The 24,133-nt window shown below is 34.9% G+C and overlaps 1 protein-coding gene across 5 annotated transcripts in view; it reads right to left on the bottom strand.

The window, feature by feature from the left end:
• Positions 1 to 24,133, bottom strand: part of LOC148942856 (uncharacterized) — a 117,261-nt gene that overhangs the window by 14,382 nt on the left and 78,746 nt on the right. For all 5 annotated transcript variants that reach the window (XM_089102145.1, XM_089102147.1, XM_089102148.1 and 2 more), the window contains 5 exons: positions 20,961 to 21,172; positions 17,226 to 17,406; positions 15,820 to 15,887; positions 13,550 to 13,604; positions 4,557 to 4,787 (listed from right to left, as the gene is read on the bottom strand). In XM_089102145.1, coding sequence (XP_088958271.1) covers positions 4,557 to 4,787; positions 13,550 to 13,604; positions 15,820 to 15,887; positions 17,226 to 17,406; positions 20,961 to 21,172 — 747 coding nt within the window. The remainder of the gene's footprint in view (positions 1 to 4,556; positions 4,788 to 13,549; positions 13,605 to 15,819; positions 15,888 to 17,225; positions 17,407 to 20,960; positions 21,173 to 24,133) is intronic.

Raw genomic sequence — 24,133 nt, 5'->3', positions numbered from 1 at the left:
AACGACTATATAGGCATTAAACGACAAAGATAGGCCAATACAAAGACAGTAAAATTTGCATAATAAATAATAATATACAGCAGAAGTAGATAATTCCATGAAAAGTTTGAACTAAATTTTTATATATTAAGTATGCACAGCTTAGGATTTAGACCTCAGTTTTGGATCTCATTATATGGAATTAATTTGATATTTACTCTGTTTAAGAACAAAAGCGCACATGAATTGAACTGATTTTTTCCATGGCAATAAATATCATCCTTGGAAAAAAATTCAGCGAGGGAAGTCGGAGAGAACACATGACCAAGATCGTCTTTTTCTGCCCTTAAATCACAAAGGTAAGCGGCTAAAAAACAAACACATTCATAAAATGAGGTCCAAATTGAACAGTGGGAGAACTGAGGTCCATATGACGAAAGAAGTATTATCTCTATTTCTTGTTTTTCTTTTTTTAAAACCAAAACTTTTTAGACCTCAAGTCCAAATCAAAAGTCCAAGTCCAAATTTTATCAGGAGTAAATATTCAAAAGTAAATATTTTGTCCAAATCAAAGTCCTTTTTTCCAAATCAAAAGTCCTTTGTCCAAATCAAAGTAAATTTTGTCAAGTCCAAATCAAAAGTCCAAGTCCAAATTTTATCAGGAGTAAATATTCAAAAGTAAATATTTTGTTTTGGTTATATTTGTCTCGCTGAGTGTCTTATATAATTTTATGAGCTGATTTTAGGCTTCATCCTAATATCTACACAAATAATACAATCAATACAAGGGCGGATCCAGGATTTTTTTTCGGGGGGTTTTTACTAATTTTTGACTCAGTTTTCGACTAATTTTACTGATTTATACCTAGGTTTTACTAATTTTCGACTTATTTTCGACTCGGTCAAAAATTTCGGGGGGGGGGGTTCAAACCGGGTTCAAACCGGTGTTTGAACCCGGTTTTCCTAGGTTTTACTACCTAGGAGGTCTGGAGTAAATCAGAAGTGTAACATAATGGAATTGTCTTATTTTTATTCTTTAAAGAAATCTAAGAAATCCTTGGAAAAAAATTCAGCGAGGGAAGTCGGAGAGAACACATGACCAAGATCGTCTTTTTCTGCCCTTAAATCACAAAGGTAAGCGGCTAAAAAACAAACACATTCATAAAATGAGGTCCAAATTGAACAGTGGGAGAACTGAGGTCCATATGACGAAAGAAGTATTATTTCTATTTCTTGTTTTTCTTTTTTTTAAACCAAAACTTTTTAAAAGAAAAGGTGTTTTTTTTTAGTTTAATGATTTTTTTTCAAAGTACGATCACCTAAGTCATCTAAAGCTACTATCTGATTGTGGAATGATTTACAAAAAAACATATTAATTGTCCCTTGTTTCGCAAGAAAATTTTACACTGACTAAATTCATATTCCATACATTGGATTCTTGCTTGATATAGTAACTATTCGGGGGTGGGTCCATGGGATGGGTTTAGGCCTTATGCAGAAAGTCATTAGTTACACTAACTAGCAGAGTGGAGGTATTCCAATAATGCCCTCCTCGCCCCCACCCCTCAAAAAAATCTGTTATCCACCCAAGTACCTATTTTAATATTATCCTCTTGGGCTAGATGGCTGCACTTGTAATACGATTTTTAATCCAACCGTCAAATTTATAAGCTGCGCTAAGTCCAAACTGAAAGCTATTTTTTCGGGAATCTTCACTAGAATTGTGATGGTAAACCATTCTTATGAACGATTTTGTGAATCTCTTTTTACGTTTGAAACACAAGAAAAAATATCGCTGGCTGTTTCTTAACTGGAACCTAGTAGAGAGCGAACCACTTTTTTTCAGGCTATTACTCTTTATTAGAATTTCCTAGTTACTGGAATTACCTCAGAGAGTTTAATTTCACACCATGTTAGTCACGTTTACAGATAAAATACGAAAATAACACAAAGAAATAGTTTTTTTTTTTGTGAAACATTGCATATTAATACAGCGTTATATAAAAAGCTTTATCAAAAGCACGTAGACAAAAACATTACCTTTCAAACAAGCCCTTAAATAGCCCTCAGTAATGTTCAAATGCCCAACTAGCGTTGGTGAAAAAGGAAAACAAAACAGACACGATAAATAATACATGAAGAACTTAAACCCTGTAAACCTTCAGATGAGTTTTCAACCAAGATAGTATATGCCTGTCACCAATTTCGAGGGGTTTCAAGGCGGGTGGAGGATTTGCTTTAGTTTATAGCCCCTCGCCCAGAATTACAGGATTTCATGCGTGAATAGTTTTTTAACATGGTGGGAATTAATGAATGATTTGTAATAAGTTTGGATAATTATAAGACAATTAAAAAATATTGTGAAAGTTATTAAATTGAGAGATTTTAATGCAAGGAAGAGGAGGAGGGCGGGTGATTGAAACCTTGTTGTCCTGTATAATCAGATAGATCTGATGCATCTCCTCCTTTAAAAATAGGAAATTAAACTGGAAATTAAGGAAATTAGTTGGAAATAGGAAATTAAGTTGCTTATCTACTGCAATATGAAAAACATGTCTAAGACCTTTAGCATGTACGAAGTCAAAAATGATTTCAAAAAATAAATTTTTTGCATCACTAATTTTCTTGGAAAAGAACTTGGCAGATTTGTAAGTTGCTTATCTACTGCAATATGAAAAACATGTCTAAGACCTTTAGCATGTACGAAGTCAAAAATGATTTCAAAAATAAATTTTTTGCATCACTAATTTTCTTGGAAAAGAACTTGGCAGATTTGTAAGTTGCTTATCTACTGCAATATGAAAAACATGTCTAAGACCTTTAGCATGTACGAAGTCAAAAATGATTTCAAAAAATAAATTTATTTATATCCTAATGGATATAACCTGTGTGAGTTTTTTTTTTTTTTTTGTATATTTTGTTGAATAGCTCATTAATGTGTTAAGAATAACATTCTGCTTGATAGCATGGCCCTCTGAATATTTTCCAAAAAATAATTATCCGTCTATGAATGAAGTGTGAAGGGGGAGGGACGAGATCCTGTCCTAACCTCCTTAATTTTGATAAGAATCTTTGGACTGTATATACACCCTGGATAATAAGGAAACAGCTCCCTTCATGTTGCGAAAACGTTAGATTTTGGTAGGAAACAGGACTTTTCAAATACCAAAAAATTTTTAATAAAAGTAATAGTGTCTACAATTAATTTAGTAGAAATTTAGGAATCGTAAGTTATGACGTTGATAGACTTCAGGATGAACACGAGAATGCATTGTTCTAAGTAATGTAACCAGTAATGTTGCATATGAAATGAGAAAGTTTCCAATGTTCAGGAGGGAGATAAAAGGATGGAGGTAAGAACCTAAATACTCTTTCCGTTGCTATAGATATTAGTACCGATCCTTTCACGGAAATTTTATTTATGTGCCTGAACAGCTTTCAGAGTTACCAAAAAATGGTTGTTCCGTCCTAAGACAAAAGCTTACTAGATCAATAGGTTATAGAGACTGAAAAAAGTAAAAACGTGACAAGGGCCTTGAAAATAAGACAAAAATTAGCCGACTGCAACTCAGAACTCTGATGATCAAGTGCAAATTTCGAAGACTGTTTTTGATTCATCCATATATACATTGCACAGCATTTTTGTTGTTGTGAGTAACAAGTGATATTTACCACTTTTAGAGCTAATTTGTGTTACCTATATTGCACCACAAAAGTGCCTATGGATACATTAGGAATATCTGATTAACGAAATATTACCAGTTAACGGGTAACAGGCACTAGGTACCCTCCAAACGAGCACCTGGAGAAACCTGGGGAAGGTAAAAAGGAAGGGAGTGCGAAAGCACAGGATGGCTGGCTCCCAACTTTGCACGTCCTGGCTGAAAAAACACGAAACGGAGATAAAGTCCACTCGCTGGTAGGGACTATAAAGTCCAGTGCTGTATTCTTTACCTACTGGTGCATGAATAATGATAATAATAATTATAATAATAAAAAAATTAAGTTCAAGCTCAGGACTGATTGCTTAATTTTGATCGCCAACAATTCACATTCAGGCTCTTAATTTTACACAAAACAAGCAACTGATCACACATATGCGCATTACGTACAAGAGACGATATCCATAGAAAATCTTAAAATGCTAAAAGACAAAATCACACCTAATATTGGAGCTAAACTAGGCTACCTAAGTACTATAACACATATCAACACGAGCACAAGGATCTTCTTACTATAAAAACAGCTCTTGTGCCTTCTTTAAATTAGGACCCTTAACAGAAATATTACTTATCTATATACCCTGTTCAGACCCAATTCTAGACCCTACTAAAGGATCCAGAATCTATTCTAGAAAACCAACCTCAAATATCTTTTATTAACCGCCAGTTTGATATACCAGGTTTAAAGGGGTAGCCTATTCCAAGTAAAATTAGACACCTTGTAATACTCAGATATTAACATGCAAAGGAAGCAACAAAAATAATAAAATACCAGAGAGAAAAAAGGTTTAAGATGGAAATATTTGTAATACTTCTTCGTTTCAATACATAAATATAAGATATATTTTTACTTACACTCCTGAATTATTCGCACTCGCTCGGTCATTGCTGCCATTTAAATCGTTCACATCTGACTCAGACCGAGCATACCAATTGTTTATTCTGTTCCTCCACTCTTGCGAATTAATGTCAGCATTCGGAGTCTCTTGCGAATTAATGCCAGCATTCGGAGTCTCTTGCGAATTAATAGAGGCCATATCATCAACCAAGGTGCTTAATCGACAGAAATCAGCAGTAGGATGGGTACTAGAATATAAAACAACTAATTTATGTTATTTAATTCATTTTAGCGAAGGAATCGTAAGCAACGAGTCTTAAAAAGCACAGAAAAAACTAATACTCTAACATTGCTAAAAAGATACAAGTAGCGTTAGTATAGGATATAATCTTTTATTGTGATAAATCAACTACAAATGGCGATTTCTTCTCATTAGCCAGTTTTGTTTTTTTAACTTTTTTTTTTGGGGAGGGGTCACTATGGGTCGTGGGTCTTACACACTAATTCACGCAAGTAAATTTCCAATTATTTTCGGTAATGTTTCTTACAAAAGTAAACAGATTTTAATTATGACAACTGACAATTGCGCTAATTATTTTTTTCGGCGCCTGTCCAAGGTCGCATTACCATGCATAGAGTTTCGAAGTGCAATAAATTATTTTTGAAAACCAAAGACAACGGTCCAAAAATTGTGCACTAATTATTAATTCAATTGGCGGAAAACAAAGCTCTACTTTCAGTATGGAGACCAGGGAATAAAAACATTCCCAATTATTTGGCGTTCAGTATATAAGGTGAAAGGGTCTCAATCCAAAATTCGTATTGTATTCTAATTTGCAGTATCCTTTATATTTTCATTTCATTATCCCGATAAGATAAGCCAAATTTAAGGTATATTCAAGTTTTCATTAATCTTGGGGTACGTATGGTCTTGAAGTAACCCAGTATATTTTTCAGCCCGAGACTAATCAACGGTGCCAGGTACCCCAATAGTTATTGCCCATTTAAATCTGTAGGTTCTATTCACCTGTTCCCCTTTGCTTGGCGGAATCAACTGTTATCTTTGACAGAACAGCCCCCTCAGATTTCGATTACAGCTTGATGTACAATATCCAGCAAACCAGCACCCTTCTCCTAGCCGTTCCGAGATTAAAGTCTTCATTCCAACATCAATTTTTGTCCAGGTATAGGGTGCCCCTAAAGTCAGTTACAGACTCTTCATGAACACCAAATTACGCAGAAAACATAAAGAACTATCCCCTTCCTATTCCTGAAGTAAATTTTGCATACATTTCCGAAAGATTAGTTTGCACTTTAGATTCCTAGGATTACTATCAAGTTTTGAGACTGGTTATTGTTCTCCAAATAAGGAGCATGACGGCACTATGCCCTTAAGGTCCAAACCAGTGGTGCTGATCTCCGTTTCGAGACCCTTCAGCTTGGAAGTGCAATGGGGGGTTGGGGGATCCCCTAACCACCCATTGCCAAATAAGGAAGCAGCCAAACTCAAACAACATGGTATTTAGCCACCTTTGGACACAACCTCCCTCGGTCAATAATAATTTATTGTCACCCTCTGTACACAACAAAAATGCACTAAAATGAGAAAAGTAAGAACAAACACGAGAAAAAATCTGGCAAGATTACGCACAATTGTTGACAACTTTAACTTTTAAGCACTTGCTTAAGATGGGTTAAATACTATGAGGTTTCACAACTTACGATACTATGCACTTGAAAGAAGACAGATTAGTGAAAAATCAACAATTATGTAGTAACGGTCCGCAAACCTAGGGGACATCCATCTTATGACAAATCTCCAAAACACCATGCCGTCGATTGTCAGCATACCTTCCTTGGAAATACTACAAGGCATATGATCCTTTTCCTAGACTCTGACAGACTCTTGTAGCTTAGTTGCGACTACTACGAAGGAATACCCATTGCAGCAGCAAATTTCCATGAGATTTGCTCAGCCCACATAATGTCTTGTTGAACCATCTTTTCATAAAACAGATCGTCTTTTCAATTAATCCGCTTTCATGACTTTTGTCCAGCCAAACGCGTCCGATTGAACATCCTTGATCCCACTAGCTTGAAAAAAAAAAATCCACACAGCCCATACTGAAGTTAGACAATGGATGCTGGAACACGCACAAGATGACTGCGTTTGAAGCTAGCTACAAATTATCAAAGGCTGGAGCAAGAGCTCTTTTGAGGCTACACAAGCCAATATATTACTCTTTTTCAGCTAGCCCATTTCTTTAGAAACTATAAGCTTCTGTATCAGTCATGAGTTTCCCATAGATCTTAACCTATAGGTCAACCCCAGAAAATTTTTTTACAAAGGAAAATCAGACTTTATAGATACATAGACAGATAGATAAGTGTATTTTAAAACCGAAAATACGGCCGTGAACACAAATAAGGCACAAATATCATATACATCAGCGATCATCATAAAACACTTAAATGAAACACTACATTTATCTAGTACTAATGCTTAATACGAGGAAATATGATGATGTACACCCGATCACCAGATCTCGTATATTATAAGCTTTTTTAGTTTGTGTGCCGAAACTATTTAGAACTGTCTAAGCTGTCTTGCTATAGTTTGTTGAGCTTGGTAGAGCTCGACCGCTACTTTGTCAGAAATCTTGGAAAAACCATTTAACTTCTTTGACAAATGAAACTCAGGGAGGAAAGAAAATAACAAAATGAAAAATAAAATCAAAAATGGTGAAAAAACGAGGATTTTGTCAGCCAGTGGCGAACCATGAAGAAGAAGAAATAAGCAAATATTTCGACAAGTACCTCCTCCAAGTCGTCCTCAGTGCTAAACAAAAAAGAAAGAAAAAAAAAAGAAACCAATGGAAAATCGAACCTTTCGAAGTTTACTTGTCAACGACAGAACAGAAACTAAATAAGAACCAGGTTGGAATCAATGAAAAAGAAAACTACCAAGATGATTGGGCAATAATCCTTTGCTTTGCTGTTGCTTTGGCTGGCCTACAAATTCGTTCATCATTTAATGTGCAAATAGGTTCTTTCAAGTTATACCGGATGAAAATATTGATTGAGTCCTTCAAAATTAAACTGTCGTGGGTTGGGCTTAATGAAATATCTCCAGCATCTCCATTTATTGCTAAGTTTTGAGTCATGTATTTTTTTTATCTCAATTACCTCTTTAAAGGTTTGTGGTAGGCCATTTACAGTAGATATTAAGGTTGCCTCGTCAAAAAGAACCAGATGGGTCGGATTTACGAAAATATGCAAAGCCAATGCCGAGTCAAAGTTGTCATTATTATTTTTTAATCTACGGGACTTATCTATTGAAATTTTGTGCTCATGCAAACCTTCACCTAGGTTTTGATGGGTCCTACCAATGTAAAATTTCTCACATGAACACGGGATTCTGTAGACACCACTACCCAGTACAGGGTCAGGTTTATCCTTTCCTGAGCTGAAAAAATGTTCAACTTTTTGTTCGGTTTCGAAAGAAACAGAGAGATTATGTTTTCTCAAAATTTTTGCAAGTTTATCGCCAAGTTTCGGGTTGTATGGTAAAGCGATGAAAGTTTTTTTCTCAATTTTTGGGATAATTGGATCAAGGGAGACGGGCGCCCTATTTTCTTCTTAAATCTATTTTAATCGTCCATGTATGATATTTCCAATAAGTTATATTGGGTAACCATTGCAGAAAAGAATATCCTTGACGAAGTTTAATTTAGAATTTACATGATTACGGGAACAAATTTTTAAAACTCTGTCGACTAAAGAGATTATTACCCCTCTTTTCAAATGTAGGTATAGATCATTATGAGTCGGCTTTCTATATATAGAAAATTCAAGGCTAGGAGTAGTTTTTATAATCAAAACATCCAAGAAAGGCAGCTTACCTGAATCTTCGAGTTTCCAGTTCACAATGGAACTCGGAAGATTCAGGTAAGCTGCCTTTCTTGGATGTTTTGATTATAAAAACTACTCCTAGCCTTGAATTTTCTATATATAAATAAAAAAACAAGTTTTTTAAACTGAAAGTAAGGAGCGACATTAAAACTTAAAACGAACAGAAATTATTCTGTATATGAAAGGGGATGTCCCCTCCTCAACGCCTCGCTCTTCACGCTAAAGTTTTTTATTGTTTAAAAAAATACAGTTGTGAGACAGAGTCAAACTTTAGCGTAAAGAGCGAGGCGTTGAGGAGGGGACAGCCCCTTTCATATACGGAATAATTTCTGTTCGTTTTAAGTTTTAATGTCGCTCCTTACTTTCAGTTTAAAAAACTTGTTTTTTTATTTAATTTCTGATCGTTTTTTAGTTAATGCAGCTTTTATTTGCATAAAAATTTTACTTTTCTTTTGCTAAATGGATGTCTTTACAAATTAACTTACGTAACTAACTTCTATATTCGTATATTTTTCTTCTGGCAAAAAATACAAAGTCGCAGATTTTTGCAGATATGAGCTTGAAAACTATGTAATAGTGTCTTCTGATACGCTGAATCTGACGGTGTGATTTTCATTAAAATTCTTTCACTTGTAGGGGATGTTTCCCCCTCTTTAAAAAATCGAGTAAATTTTCTCAGGCCTGTAGCCTTTGATGAGTAATACTAAACTTAATAAAATTTATATATTTAGGATCAGCATTATAAACACATTCTTTTGATACATTTATTGACATCAAAATTCCGTTTTTAAAAGTTTCGATTACTATTGAGCCGTATCGCTTGTTTTTTTATTGTTTTTTTATTACGTATATGTTATTACGCATATGAAGGGGTTCTCCCCTTATTCAAAACAACCCGCTTTACGTTAAAAGTTAAAAAAAATAATAATTCACAAAAACCACAAACACAAAGACCGTTTAATTATAATATATAGCTATTTTGAAAGCAATAAAAAAACTGTAGCGTAAAGAGCGAGGTATTGACTTGGGGGAGAATCCCTTCACATACGTTATAATTTCTGTTCGTTTTAAGTTCTAATATTCCTTCTTACATTTCAGTTGAAAAAACTTTTTTTTTTAATTTAATTTCTGATCGTCTAATGATCGATTTAATTTCTAATGCTTGGAAATCCGGCGCCCCCTTCATAGAAATGTCTCTTACCCCCAAGAAACATCCTCCACGGAAATATTCTCCAGAGTAACCCCCTCCTCTAGCCCCCCCCCCCCCAGAAAAAAATCCTTCCTGAAAATGGTTGTATACTTCCCAATAACCAGTAAATAATGATGGCAAGTCCGGCACCCTCTTCATGGCAATTTCCCTTCCCCCATGAAAACTTCCTTCATGAACAGATCCTCCAACATAACCACCGACACACCTTTCCCTCCCACTAACAGAAAAAAAACTTCCTGAAAACTTCTGTATACTTCCCAATAACCAATACTATATGTTAACAGTGGGTAAAGTTCATAACTTTTAGCCCTCCCTCTGGGAACTTCAGGGGACTAAGTCACCCTAAAAGACATATTTATCGTATTTACTACCATGCTGAACAAAATGGCTATCTCAAAATTTTGATCGGGTGACTTTGGGAAAAAAATAAGCGTGGGAGGGGGCCTAGTTGCCCTCAATTTTTTTTGTTCACTTAAAAAGGGAAATTTAACTTTTAATTTCCGTTCTAATGAGCCCTCCCAAAATATTATCGGACAACTGGGTTTATACTATTACCCCTGGGAAAAAAAAAAAACAAAAAAAAAACAAATAAACACGCATCCGTGATCCTTCTTCTGGCAAAAAATGTAAAATTCCACATTTTTGTAGATAGGAGCTTGAAAACTCTACAGTAGGGTTCTCTGTTACGCTGAATATGATGGTGTGATTTTCATTAAGGTTCTATAACTTTTAGGGGGTGTTTCCCCCTTTTTTTGAAAATCAGCCAAATTTTCTCAGGCGCGTAACTTTTGATGGGTAGCATTAAACTTGATGAAAGTTATATATTTGAAATCAGCATTGAAATCTGATTCTTTTGATATATCTATTGGTATCAAAAACCCGTTTTCTAGAGTTTCGGTTACCATTGAGCCGGGTCGCTCCTTACTTACAGTTCGTTGCCACGAACTGTTTGATAGAAAGCCGACTCATAATGATCGATATCTACATTTCTCTGCCGATCACCCTCCTTCTGTGAAAAGAGGGGTTATAATCTCTTTAGTCGACAGAGTTTTAAAAATTTGTTCCCGTAATCATAAAAATTCTGAATTAAACTATGTCAAGGGATATTCTTTTCTGCAATGTTTACCCAATCAAACTTATTGAATATATCATAGATAGACGATTAAAAAATATAAAACAACAAAATAGGGAGCTCGTCCCCTTTATTCAGTTACCCCGGCAATTGATAAAAAAACTTTCATCACTTTACCATACATCCCTAAACTTGGCGATAAACTTGCAAAAAAAAAAAAAAAAAAACATAATCTCTCTGTTTCTTTCAAAACCGAACAAAAAGTTGAACATGTTTTCAACTCAGGAAAGGATAAAACTGACCCTGTACTGGGTAATGGTGTCTACAGAATCCCGTGTTCATGTGGGAAATTTTACATTGGTAGGACCCATCAACCAGAAGCGCATCCAGGATTTTTGTTCGGGGGGGGGGGGTACACAAAAAAACTCAAAAAACGCATAAAAAATTTGTTTATGTTCATTTTTGTTACGTTTTTACGAGTCAAACAAAAATTTCGGGGGGGGGGAGTTCAAACCGGGTACCCCCCCCTGGATACGGCCTTACCTTCAACAACTGGGTGAACATTTGCATGAGCACAAAATTTCAATAGATAAGTCCCTGAGATTAAAAAATAACAATGTCAACTTTGATTCGGCATTGGCTTTGCATATTTTCGTAAATCCGACCCATCTGGTTCTTTTTGACGAGACAACCTTAATATCAACTGTAAATGGCGTACCAAAACTTTAAAGAGGTAATTGAGATAAAAAATACATGAACCAAAATTTAGCAATAAATAGAGATACTGGAGATATTTCATTAAGCGCAATTTACGACAATTTAATTTTGAAGGACTCAATCAATATTTTCACCCGGTATAACTTGAAAGAACCTATTTGGAATCAAATGATAAACGAATTTGTAGGCCAGCCAAAGCAATAGCAAAACAAAGTACTATTGCCCAATCATCTTGTTAGTTTTCTTTTTCGTTGATTCCAACCTGGTTCTTACTTAGTTTTTGTTCTGTCGTTGACAAGTAAACTTTGAAAGGTTCGATTTTCGTTGGTTTCTTTTTCCTTTCTTTCTGTTTTGTTTAGCACTGAGGACGACTCGACGGAGGTCCTTGTCGAAATATTTGCTTATTTCTTCTTCTTCATGGTTTCGCCACTGGCTGACAAAATCCTCGTTTTTTCACCTTTTTTGATTTTATTTTTCATTTTGTTATTTTCTTTCCTCTCTGAGTTTCATTTGTCATGTATAGCAACTGTGGTCTTAGAATGTATTTAACTTCTTTCGTTTATGCCGGAGATGGAGATATTCAGTTTTAGTGAAACTTACATCATTAGAAAGTATGAATTTTGTTTTATTCATTAAACAGAGTAGAATGTTCTAAAATCTCTCAATCTATCAAATCTCACTTTAATCAAATTTCATAGTCAAACCACAGACCCTCAATAGCTCTCGATGGTGCCGGGGGGCTTGTCCCTTGTGAGGATTCTCTAATAGGTCCTTTGGTATTAAGACAGTCAACCGACATTGAGGCTCGCACAATGATTTTAAGGTATCAAATTCATTTAATATAATCAAATATTGAGATATCACCTGTGAAATTAAGGATCTAAAATCCAGCTTTTCAGAAAGCAATACAACATACTGGCTAAACTTTAATTCTTGGAATTTGAAGACAGGCTCATGCAATAGAATTACCTTGGGTTTATCCCTGACGCAAAAATACGGATCTGTTCACTATACTGGATTAGTTAAACTATTAACGCTTTTTAAGAGTTCATGGCGACTTTTACAAAGCACTCTACCTTACAAAATCCATACAAAGCTGAATGCGCAAAAGACGTCTCACAGTACACCAGATATTCTACATCAAAGATATTTTTAGCTACAAATTATGTTAAGATCCCTTTTGTGTAATCAATTACGAGTGACATCTTTGGTCATTTTCAGCTGAAAATATGATACTTTTTTATACTCTTACAATTACAATTTAGATCTCATGACGCTGCAAGTGAAGCTTCTCCCTACACAACTACTACTAATAACAACTCACTGCAGCATCAAGCCACCTAAGACCAACACAGCTACGCACGCTCCTCCTTCATCCCGATCTATTCAAAGCCTCCCTCTTTGCACTCTCCCAGGAAGTTCCCATTCCCCATAAATCTTTCCTTACGACATCCTTCTACTTTATTCGGGGGTGAGCTGCTTTTCGTTTGGCCCTAGACGGGTGATTGACAAGGACGATCATAGGCAATCAGTCATCTTTCGTCCGCAGAACACCTCTAGCCATCTCAACCTTTCTCTCGTTACAACCCTAGAAAGCGGGATTGAACCACATTTTCCGTAGAGCTTACTGTTTTAGATACGATCAGTCAAAAGTCGGGTACCCAGGACAATCCGAAGGCAATTTCTCTGGAAAACATCTCGCAAATCCTCCTCCGTTTTTCAAAGCACCCCCGCTTCAGAACCATCCTTGATCAGTGTCATCACTGTAGCTTCCAATATTCTAATCTTGGTTCGCAGGCTTATCCTCCTATTCTCCCAATTGTATTGACTAAATTTCTAATTAGTTGAATATTTGTTGTTGAGGTTCGAATTCCACTACTGAAGCTGTTCAAACAGCCTAGCATCTTTCTAATTATTGACGTTACTAAGACAGATTAGTGTCTCTTTCTAAGAAAAATTACCGCCTCTGAGAATTAAGTCAGTAACAAAAACAAGGCCAGATCTTAGTTCTTCTAGTTTCGTTTAGAAGCATTTTCTACAGTCGTCCATTTTTACTGAAAAATAGAAGTTATAATCGTAACAATAATAACAGAACTCACCTAGGAGCCCAATGGGACGGAGCAGTGCTTGCGTTAGATGAATGACTACTATTCCCTGGAAATAAACAATGCATAAATATTATAACCCGAGTCAGTTTTTTTTTTTTTTTTTTATTATTATTTTTTTTTTCCGAATCTATCAAGCGATAATAACATTTTTGAGAGCCAGATTTTCCGTCTCACCTCTTGGAGGAAATATTGGATTAAAGAGTCAATAAAATCAAAGAGCCGAAGGATCACTCAATGTGGAAGGAATGGGGCACGGCGGAATGATGTCTTGTACATTAAAAACAATTAACTTTAAAAAAAAAACGAAGTTCTTTCTACACGGAAGTAAAGAGCAAAGTTGAAACTCAGAACAAACAAAGCTCAAATAAACAAGCTGAAATACCTGACTCGTGATTTTTCCTTATATTTACATAATTCTAAGAATTACCACTTTATAGAAAAACAAAACCTACACAAAAAATAAGATATCCTCTTAGTCCATAAGTACCCTGTAGAAAATAGAAACAACTTATAAGGCTGTCAATAGTTTTTCAACGCCATGATTTCAATAGCTGTTAGTATACAAAAAAGAAAATCAAGAAAATAGCTAAACAAATAGCGAAACATCAGCTTGTTTGAGCGAGTTTTTAGAACATATCCTGCATAACGTGCAAAGCAATAGTTTCAAGTTTTAACCTTGCTCTTTACTTCAGTCAAAAGCTTTTTTAAAAATTAATTTTCTTTAATTCTTATTTCTTTGCAAAAAAAAATCTTAGTCTGACTTAGGCGATGAGATCCCTCCTCTCTTAAACTTCCCCACGAGATATGTGCAACTTTGTCACGTTGGTAAAGAGATATATATTATGACTGGTACTTTAATATGGTGCAGATTAAAAAAAGAATTATTTTCATAAGACTTAAAATAAATAAACCATTTTGTGTCATAAGGTTGTTTTTTTTACATGTGTTTTTCATTTTAACTTCCTAAGGGGATTGGAAAGGGGAGTATTCCAGACTGACGATTTAAAGCCTCTGGTCAAGGGTTTTCAACCATGGGGATTAAAATGGTATCCGTGCTTCATTTTTTGCTTTTCCGCCCCAGAAATGGCATCAAAGTGACAAAGCGGTTTTTGGTCTCATATGCCATTTAAGCGATAGATTCATCAAGACGAATAAAAAAAAAAAAAAAAAAAAAAAAAAAAAAAAAAAAAACGAAGATATGAGCAATAGCTTTCAAATGAGGCATTCAAAATATTTCAATGATCTTGCGGCAGCCCACTAGCCATGACAAAGACAAAAAAAATACAACAAAAGACACGTCACTACCACCAATGCAATTCTTTTTTGCTGCTAAAACAAGGGCATTATATATTGTTATTCCCGGTCAAATAGACCCTCCTCCAATATTCTACGACCACTGGTTTGACGTGATAACCCTAAGGAAAGAACGCAAAAAGGGAAAAATATTAGCGATATCCATACTAAGTGACTTTCTTTGTTCTTCATGGAGAGGAACTGTAATTTTCCAGTTTAAGAAATTCAATTAAAGCTATTCCAGCGGTGTAACTTCCATTTCGATGGATCCCCATGTTTGAGGGCTTTTAAAGTATTTTCAAAATTAAAAAAAAAAAAAAAAAAAATTCGCGATTAACTTATACTATTTATTTAACCCTGTATAATACTTATTGTTTCTGAACTACTTTTAAACAAAAATTTTTTCGTCCTAGATATTTTTTTTTCAAAACGAGTTTTCTGACTTTCGGTTACTATGGGCTGTTTTACACTTTAATAGGTTGCAGCGATTACTGCATAGATGATGCGTTGGAAAGCGACCAAGATTCTTCCATTGGAGCCTTGTCTACCAACTAAATTTGCAGAGGTTCACCTATTTCATAGGGGATTAGAAGAAACCAGCCAAGATTGTTCCAAAACATTATTTGCGTGTCACTAGACCAAAGATTACCAAACACTATTTCATGTAATGCATACTAAAATGAAAGAAAAACACTTTTTAGATATGTGTATATATTTTTTTTTATAAAAAATATACATGATAATCAGGATCTGCAAATAATTAGCATCTTCCGATACTACTGTCAATGATCAGTTTAATTTTTTACGACGTGGATTCACTTCTTTTCTTAAGATAATACATTTTCTGACTCGTAATCAAGCCAACATTTCATCAGTTTAACTAATTAGTTTTCGTCATCAAAAGAGATAAGGTACGCAAAAAAAGGAAAAAAAAACAAACTGGAAAAGCTATGAAAAACGAAACAAACCTGTGGTTGAATGGGGAGGAGCGCTTGGTATTCCTTCATTCTGACAATATTGCAGAGTTCCACCAGAACTACAAAAAGAAATAAAAATAAATAGAAAATAAGCAAGACAAATAAATTCTCGCCCCTTATCCACGCGGATGAAATCATTTTTTGGAATTGGGAAAGGGGGAGGACATTGGAAGGAGTGCATGTTAAAGCTCAGTTTTTTTTATTGCGAGCATAATATTTTATAAACAGATTGTGTTTAATGTGTTTAAAATAAACAATAAACTACCCAAAGGAAGATAAACTTCTCTCCGAAGTGATGAAGCCCCCTCACTACAAGCCACGGTTAAAAATGTGGCTTGCTTTTGATGAAGAAAAATGTATACAGTCTCACGGATGTCTATGGAAGAAATTTCTTCGTGACAAATGCACGGCTATCGTTCGGAAGGACGCTGCTTTCTCCTCCCCTGAGGTTTAACTAAATTTGTTATGGCATACGGAGAAAAGGGTTTAATTGGGGAATGATCAAATTAGATAGCCGGATGAACTTCAGAAACCAAAAAAATAAAGATATTTTTCATCAACATTTATCTTTAACGTTTTTGAATAATTAACTGATGGCACTCGAAGATCTAGACTTTGCCTATAGTCTTACCTATAAATTGTCCTTACGTATCTGATGATTCCTTTGTATTCCACATTTTTTCCCCCTCCAATTCAATGTTAAAAGTGTTCAAGAGATTCTTCACTATTTCATTAAAAAATACCGTAGCTGTTCTCTGCAAGTTTACATTCCGACATGGTTTTATTTATATAAGTTTTGGCCAACATAAATTTATCCATGGAGTTAACATAACTATCCTGAGTGTTTTCGCAGCAAGTCTGTGTTTTTGACGTAAAATATAGATATGAATTATAAAAAATTTGAGCGGTTTTGACACTAGTTGTCACGAGATATTTTGGTCTCTTCCAGGCATATGCGTTCTCACATCATTAGCAAAAGTCTGATAATTGTTACGATTTTTCTGTAATTGTCTATATTTTTCATGTCATTCAGCTGTTTCTCTAAATTTTCAAAAACTGACAAGCTCTATCGTCAACTATTTATATATAATTTTTTGTTCGTTTGATATTTACATAGTGAATGAACAGTGTTATCAGTATAAGCAACTTTTTTTCTTGATTCCACATTTGCATTATGTAACTAGCAGCTTTTTATGAATAAAGATAAAATAAATAGGTAGCATTCACGATCTTAAGATATGAATCATAGCTATGATTAGCAAATAAAGGTATCAGAAACGTGTCTGTCTTAAGCAAGAATTTCAGATAAAGATTTTTTTTGTTTTTCCTTAATGATAAGAGAAAATCAACATGACATAAAAAGAAACCTTTTCCTTTAAAGTTCAATTGGTACTTACGGTAGATTCCATAAGTCAGCACGTTGAGTTGCTTCTTGACTAAACGAGGGGTTGTAAGGCCCATTGTTAACATAAGGAGGTGGATGTTGAGCCATCTCATACCCACTATTTATAAGAGGCACTTCTGTGTCTTTTCTAGAGTCAGGCAAACTAGAAACAGAAGGGACTTCTTGCACATTCTCTGCAAGAAAAACAAAATAAACTTAGAAAAAGAACCCTGTGTTGAAAATAGAATCATTAAGTCGCTTTACTAAGTTGCAATTTGCTAAATACTGTGAAATTAAATAATGCTACTTCTCGCGCAATTCACCTTCCCATGGATTCAAATTGGTAATTAAAATTAACTGATCTTTAAGAACAAGAACACAATGACAAAGTTTAATATAGAAACGGTTTAATTATGCGAGAAAGAATTTTCAGACAGTCATACAAAATTTACGAAGAGAGTAATACTACTGCTACTAACAACTCACCGCAGCACCAAGTCACCCTAGGCTAACATAGCTACGCATGCTCCTCTATCCTAATCTATTCAAAGTCTCCCTCTTTACACCCTCCCCGGAATTTCCTATTTTCCTTAAATCTTTCTTACGACATCGTCCTACCCCAACCGTGGACGACTTCATCTGGTATTTATAAGATTCACAGGGCAAGTTTCGCTAACATTATTGACTTCTTCGCTAACATTATTGACTTCTTCTTAAAACGCAGGCCAAAATTAGAATTTATAGAATGATTTATTTAAACAATTGACATAAAGTTACCGCATAACCAGCAAAGTAAATTAACAATCACGGAACTTACTAAATCTTTAGAATCGGTAACCTGAAGCTTAATATTCGTTTAAGGAAAATATCCTCAAGCGGATCTGTATTTTCGCGATGAATCTAACGGTGTACTTTTTGAATTTTCTAATATTTTTGTTGAACACCCTTTCTCCTTTTCTTTTTTTCAACATAATTAACTATCCCTGGACTTTCCCTAGAATCTAGCGCGTTACTTTATGGAAAATCGTAAACAAATCGCCAATAATTTATTTTCTTCAGTAAGGGTAATCTCATCACTTCAAGGCTGCCTTCAAACCAGGCATGTATGTAGAGGAGAGAATGTCATTTTTTTCGATTTGCGTCTTTATCTTGTTAAACGAGTCTGATGGAGTATATAATATAAATCATAAATCATCTGATAACTGTAATTAGAAATCCCTGAAGGTTAAAAGCCTTGAGCATGAGTATGAGTTCCAAAACGCAATTTGTTTGTTGACAAATCAGTTGATACCGAACTTTTTGAAAAAAAACATTCCCGCTTGATAACTGTGAAGTGAGTCTTGGATTCTCCTTTGCTTCACATTACATGCTTTGCATCGCAGTCGAAAAATTACAATACTTATTTATATGCCAAGGAACCAAACATACATATATAGAATTATTGTTCATTTAAGAAGGTTGTTTGTCGGAAAAAACAAATTAGGTAGATCACGACTTTGGGAAGATTCGTTTAGGGGTTTAATTTTTCAAAAAAAAAAAAAAAACCCTTGAATGGCGTCACAAATACCCTGGCATCCAATATCCTAATGGTTTTAATTTCTACATCAAATAAATAAAATTAAACTAAAATTGTTTCACGAAAGAATTTTTTTTTAAATATGTCTTTCTTTTCACCGAGCTAAGCTTGGTCCCCTGGTTTTTTGAACTGAAATACATAACAAAATGCATTTTAAAATGAAAATACACTCCAAAAAGTTGTTTTCAAAATCTGGAAGGAGGGTTAAACATCAAAGGGGGAGGTTATATCCCATATAATTACCAATCTAGTTTCCCTTCCGAAGTCGTTGCCTTTCCTCATGCAAAATGAAAACGCAAATAACTAAAAAAAATCGTTTTGGAATATCTTAGTTCAGAAGAGATGAAAACAGCTGCGCGTTTAAAGATAAGCTAAGGGGCTGCGTGAGGCTGCGAATTTCTCCGCTTTTTTTTAATTAAAAAAAATATGAATATAGCTGAACTACCTATTGCATTACTCTATAATACATACGTCTTAGATCCTTCTAACAGGCCAACTTGTCATATTCAAGCTTTGACCTTTTAAGAAGTGTTTCAACAGTTCCAATGAGGGGATCCAAATTTAACTAAAGCAACTTATTGCATTTAATCTGGTATACCTCAAGCTTAATTAATATAAAAATGTAAATGGGTATATTGAAACTGCCTATTGTATCCCTACGTACTACATACAACACTGATCCTTGAACTTGTCAAATTCTCGTGTCGTTTGGATCTTCTGAGAATTTGTATTCTGACAATTCCAACATGGCAGATCCGACAATTTATTCAAACAAGTTGTCTCACTTAATCTGGTATATAATATATGTAGATCCGGCCCAAATCTATACAGAGAGGTGAATATAGTCAAAGAATTGGTAAATATCGGATCCAGCAATACAAGAGGATAATAATAATGCCTTAGAATAAAAATATGTTAGGAAAGTCTAAGGCAACTTCACTTCTGAAGGCTAACAGACGAATATGAAACCACCAAAATGGAAGTGACGTGAAATAGCAATTAATAGAGAATAAATACTTTTTATTAATTTATATAGTGTTAAACATAAAAGGATGGATATTACTTCTAAAAGAATGACCATATTAAAAGAGCCTCTATGAAGAGGGTAATTTTAAGGAAGAGAAATAACCATCTTTTCTTTATATGTTACCGTGAATGTCCAAAATCTGGATAATGTCAATATTCCCCGTTTAATGTCCGAAATTCCTTTTTCTTTGCTTGGATTCAATTAGCATTGCGAGTCAGCTTTTTCAGTCTTATGCAAGCTATGATGGTAAAAGTAAAAGTTAGGTTAGATTAAGTTAGTTTAGATTAGGCTACGTTAAATTTGGTTATAGATATTAAAAATGAGTTAAAAACCTAACTTTTACTAACCTAACCAAACATATTCTAACCTGACCTGTCATTAAAAAACCTTGCATTAAATTGAAAAAGTTGACTGGCAACGCTAGCTAAATTCGAGGAGAAAAAAGGTATTTCGGACATTCACCGATGAATATCGACATTCACCAATATCGAGGCGTTCGCGGTAACACATATACACTACTAACTCCTTCTCAAAACAAGGGCCAACATGACAATTCATGGATAAACCTATTCCATTTCAAGAGATTGTACCCTTTTCCAACGTGTCATTAGGAATAAGGAGGTCCTACCAGGCAGTAGTTGTTAGTTGGTATAGTAAAGCTGGTAAGTGTCATTAAAATGCAACGGGTTTTCCCAGACGACCACCACCTTTCCTACTTACAAAAAATTCCACAGACATTCGGCACAAAAGTATAGACTAAGCGGTAGTTCAAAGGTAGCATGTTGCACTAAAAATATATTTTACAGGAGAGTGAAAATCCTGCAAATAAATTTCATGTTTTTTTTTAATCGACACATAATTTTGGTTAAACGAATTCTTTTTAGAAATCTTAGATAGGGGCAAACATTTTTTATATCAAAACCTACAATTACAAAAAAGCATAAAACGAACTTTGGAAAAAGAAAAACCTCTAACCTTGTTTCGAACCAAAAGAGATAACAGGTCAAACTTATCAATAAGTTTTGCTTTCTTTGCAGGAATGGGGCATAAATCTTTGTTGAGGAAACAAACCACTTAGCACCTATTGAATGACCGTAACCAGTCGGCAAAACTGCCAGTGCCGATTTAAAGAAAATGATACTTACTTTTTCGTTTTTGATAAAACCAACAGGTAAGGCCAGCCAATAATGCAACCAAAATGAAAACAATAAGGAGCCCAACAATAGCTGTAACCGAAGACTGTTTCTCTGTATGAGTGTTCGGAGAGGGAGTGGTTGCAATTTCCAAGTATGGTTTTCTTTCACTCCGAACACATTTATCACAATACATGTTGTTTCCACATCTCTCAAAGACATACCTAAAACATAGATTTAAAGCATTTCAAAAGAGTAGACGCTCCAAGTAAAAAATGACAACAGCTGCAATGGGGCTAAGTGGGGGGAGGAATAGCTTCACATCATGGACCAAAATTTCTTGTTTCAACATAGCTTTTACACAGCAGAAAAATTTAAATTCGTCTGCAGATTGGTATGACTCTTTTATCTCACTTTTCTGGTTAGGTGCTGCTTACTTAAAAAAAAGGCGTTTTCTTTCACATTCATCTTTTTTCCTTTATTTTCTTTTCAGAACTGAGAGCGTCTAATCGGTCTTTGCCGAAGTATCTGATTGGTCTTTTCGTATCTTTTCATTGTTGAAAATCCCCCTCGTTTCAATTTTATCACTTTTCCTATTTATTTTTCTTTTTTTGTTGCATGCATTAAACAGTGATAAACTTGTAAGAATCTTACAGAACAGAATGAAAAATGAAGGATTATTTTGTGAGGAATAGTTACAAATAGTACAAAAATGATTGAAAAATAATTAAGGCCTCAACTCCTGAGAGAGTAGCAACTGCATTTTAGAAATATGAGGGTTACGAAGACTGAAGATTACGAATATGAATCCTGAAAAAGGGGAAGTAGCTAGTGATTTTAGGGAAACTTACAGTTTTATAGATTATGAGCAGGCATTTTATTTAGCCGATAGAAAAGCTTTAGTAATGGTTCTATCCTTATATGGTATACCAGATAAATAGATCAAAGTGATTGAGAGAAACTTTCCAGCAACAGTTGAATACTGAACTTGAGAGTTTAAAATTTGACAATGTGGAAGATGGTTGGATAAATTTTAAAAAAATAATTTGTGAAGTTGCTGATGGTGTTTTAGAGAAGAAAGTTAAGACTGCAGCTAGGAAATATTAGTGAATAAGCTTTATGTTTAATAGAGAGGAGAATGGGGTTTGTACAAGAATTATCTGAGTGATAGATCATATGAAAACAAAACGAATGTAAAGAAAGAGGAGAAAGCCTTAAAATATGAATTAAGAAGGTGTGAAGTGGAGGCCATAGATAAAATTGCCGAGGATCAGGAGGATGCAGCTGGACGGCATAATAGTAAAATATTGTACTGGCATGTTAATAAATTGAGAGGGAGTAGTCAATCCAGACTTGTCCCAGTTAAAGATAGGAACAGGGGCACAATTAGTGATAAGGAAAGAGGAAAAATCTATAACTCAAGTCACTTTAGGAAGAGAGAGATGGGCAGAACATTTTTAGAATGTGCTAAACTGTGATAAAATTGCAGGAAAAGATATAGAGGAAAATGAAAAAGTTTGTGGTACCTTGGATGTGAAGGAAGATTTGTTTGTGAGGAAGAATTATCGACAGTACTAAAAGGATTAACAAATAATAAGGCTCGAAGTGCTGATAGTGTGGTAAATGCGTTTCTTAAATATGGTGGCTCTGAGGTTAGAAATAAGTTACGGAAGATTATAAATTTGAATATGATATTCCAAAAGGAGGAAGTACCTAACGATTTTAGGACTGAGAGATGCTGTAGACAAAGTTTTAAGAGAAGAACAGGGCGGTTTTATAAAAGGTAGAAGATGTGTCGACCAAATTTTCACTCTTAGGTTAATAATTGCAAACACCTTTGGTCCTTAGTTTTATAGATTATGAGCAAGCGTTCGATTCAAACACCTTTGGTCCTTAGTTTATAGATTATGAGCAAGCGTTCGATTCTGTTGATAGAAGAGCTTTAAAAAAGGTCTTATCCTTGTATGGTATGCCAAACAAATACATTAAAGTGATTAGAGCTATGTATGAGAACAACACAGCTGTGGTTAAAGTAGAAAATGGGGTAGGAATAAAGTGTGGAAATGAGTTGGTTTCATACTTAATCAGGAGTTAAACAGGGTTTGTTCTATCCTCTTTTATATCGATCATTTTGATGGACTTTGTCTTAAGGAGCACAGAACAGGCAATGGGGCATCACAGAATCAAATGGGAAGGAAAAACTCTAATGGACTTATATTATCCTGATGATTTAAACATCCTAGATGAAAGTGTGAGCAAAATGAATGAACTTTTATAAGTTTTGTGAGTTCAGGGTGCTAGAATAGGTTTGAAAATTAATATTAAAAAGACTAAGTCATTAAGGCTAGGAATAAGTCAAGATGAAAAGGTGACGTTGGGTAACGAAAAGATTGTTCAGGTGGGCAGCTTCATTTACCTTGGTAGTATTATTAGTAAAGACGGTGGGACCAGTGAAGATGTTAAAATTAGAATAACCAAGGCTCAGGGTGTTTTTTCACAGTTAAAAAAAGGTTTGGAAGAATAGGAAGATAAGTCTGCAAACCAAGATTAGAGTATTAGAAGCTACAGTGATGACAGCGATCAAATATGGCTCTGAAGCATGGTTGCTCCGAAAAGCGGATGAAGATTTGCTAGATGTTTTCCAGAGAAATTGCCTGCGGATCGTCCTGGAGACCTGGTTGACTTGTTGCATTTAGAACTATAGGTTGTGCGATAAATATGGTTCAATCACGATTTATAAGGCTGTAATGTAAGGACGGTTAAGGTGGCTGTAGTAGAGTCTGTTCCTGAAGGATGATAAATTATCGAAGATTGTCCTTTTCGGTCAACCGTCTAGAGCTAAACGGAAAGCAGGTCGTCCACGGGTGGGGTGGGGAGATGTCATAAAGGAAGATTTAAAGGAAATGGGAACTTCCTGGGAGGGTATAAGGGAGGATTTGTATAGATTGTGATGGAGGAGGATCGTACGTAGCTGTGTTGGCCTCAGGCGGCTTGGTGCTGCGGTGAGTTGTTAGTGGCAGTAGTAATGCTATGTACGAGAATAATTCTGCGTAAGTGAAGGAAGGAAGTAAGACTAGCAATTGGTTCAGTGTTGAAGCAGGAGTTAGACAGCGTTGTGTCCTATCCCCGTTTATGTGAATTATTAGTTTCATTACTAGCAAAAATGATGGTTGCAGGGAAGATGT

The sequence above is a fragment of the Artemia sp. Qi Xiang Cuo genome, chromosome 16, assembly GCF_049724085.1.
Source record: "Artemia sp. Qi Xiang Cuo chromosome 16, ASM4972408v1, whole genome shotgun sequence".
Classification (NCBI taxonomy): Eukaryota; Metazoa; Arthropoda; class Branchiopoda; order Anostraca; family Artemiidae; genus Artemia; species Artemia sp. Qi Xiang Cuo.
This window is presented reverse-complemented; position numbering and strand designations above follow the sequence as displayed.